Raw genomic sequence first — 1,838 nt, 5'->3', positions numbered from 1 at the left:
TACTATAAAAGTTATCAGAATAACAATAATTTTAAGGCTATTTACTAACTTGGAAAGATGTTCATGATTATATAAAGTGAAGGAAAGGCAACACAACCACATCCAGTGTACACATGGATTCTTAGATGCATCTCAACTTAATAAATATTAACATGGGAAAAAACTGAATTTCTTAGTCTTCAGGAAATAGGATATATACAAAGAAAAGAGTTAAATGCACACAAAAAATATGGAACAATGCTATGGGGTCAGTGGGATTACAGGTAATTTTTATTTTCTCCTTTTTGCTTCCTGCATCTTCTATTACTATAATAATATTATTGCTCAAATAACAAAATTGTTTATGGTTTATAAGTAAAAACTCTTTCATGTATAGGAAGCACTTCCAGCTCCTGCCCAACCACCTCAAAAAGGTGATTTGACACTTGTAATCTCAAGCAAGTTGGAACAGAGCTTTCCCAGCCTACTTTTACATATGGGAAAGTACAGAGCTCAAAGGAGTTAAGGAACTTACCCAGTGCCATACATTACATCATGGTTTGCAATCCAGCCAAGACAGGAGTCTGGGGGTATCCTGAAGGTCCCCTCCAAGACAGTACACTAGCTTTGTGCCATTTCCTCAGTCCATGCACCCCCTAGAAACAAGGCTCAAGATGAGCTAACCCCTTGCCCTTACCTCTGCCAGGCGGGAGTGCTTGTGGACATTCTCGCCTTTCTGCACGCTGGGAGCCAGCTGCTGCAGGACACCCCTGCTGCTTGTCAATGCTCTGGTCAGCCGAGCAAACTTCCCCCAGCCTGAAGCATGTGGAAGAGTGAAAAGACAGGGTCAACCACATCCTGAAGGAGCACAGACATTCACATCACCTGTCACAATGTCAGAAACAGACCCCCGATGTCATCCTGAACTCCCATGAGTCACTCCACATCCCCACAAGCAAGACTCACTGCTCAGAAAAGCGCCTTGACACACTTAAAAGTGTGTAGCAATTTGCTTTTCCCATGCACTTTCATCCTCCTCACAGCTTTGTGGAGTATGTAGGGTAGATTTTAGTATCATTGTACTATTAGGGAAACCAAGGCACAGAGTGATTAGACAATGAGAAAGAGTCTAGAACCCAGATCTCTCCACTCTGGCCCAAGGCTTTTCCACCAGGTAATATCAGGCAATAGAGATGTTTCTCTTACTTGGAGACTTGGCTCAGACTGTTCCCAATCCCCCTGCTGTCTGACCTTACAGAAACTGAGCTGGTTCTGGGTTTTAAATGGACAAGGTAGTCAAATGGCCATTCCATGATTACCTTCTCTGAGGCCAGCAGAGTAAGAAATGAATTCAACCCCTGGGTAGGTGGGAAAAGCACCAGCAGATTTTAGTCTGCTTTGGGATGGGGGAAGGATGGTTGGTGGCAGGGCTTTACTGAGAATCTAAGATGTCTGAGTGATCTTGACTGCTTTTAAAGGCCCCCAAAGACAATTGTCCATTTTAACATCCAAAAACCCATCTGCATCAAACTTATGACCATGGCAGTTGCCCCATGAGACCTTTGAAAGCCTGTCAGGGTCTTCAAGACGGGGGTTGGTTTCAGGAGCTCCGAAAACCACAGGTATATAGCAAATGAGCAGAGCATGCGACTATTTTTACATGACAGGTAAAAGCAGAACTAGGTGATTTTATTTTTTTATCCTTTAGAGTTTACAAGCATTCAGCACCTTCCAGTAGAAACCTCATCTGCTAAATTTTACCCTGGAGCACCTTTCCAAGACAGACTTAGAATCCAGAGGACAATGGAGTTAAGCAGAAGAATGGCCTTTATTATTTTTTCTGCACAACCTTTAAGAAT

General features: G+C 42.8%; 1 protein-coding gene across 2 annotated transcripts in view; it reads right to left on the bottom strand.

Moving 5' to 3' along the window:
• KCNH1 (potassium channel, voltage gated eag related subfamily H, member 1) overlaps positions 1-1,838 on the bottom strand; it is a 379,133-nt gene that overhangs the window by 325,663 nt on the left and 51,632 nt on the right. For both annotated transcript variants that reach the window (XM_012638358.1, XM_012638357.1), the window contains exon 5: positions 677-795. In XM_012638358.1, coding sequence (XP_012493812.1) covers positions 677-795 — 119 coding nt within the window. The remainder of the gene's footprint in view (positions 1-676; positions 796-1,838) is intronic.

The sequence above is a fragment of the Propithecus coquereli genome, unplaced genomic scaffold (genome assembly GCF_000956105.1).
Source record: "Propithecus coquereli isolate 6110/MARCELLA unplaced genomic scaffold, Pcoq_1.0 Scaffold129, whole genome shotgun sequence".
Classification (NCBI taxonomy): domain Eukaryota; kingdom Metazoa; phylum Chordata; class Mammalia; order Primates; family Indriidae; genus Propithecus; species Propithecus coquereli.
This window is presented reverse-complemented; position numbering and strand designations above follow the sequence as displayed.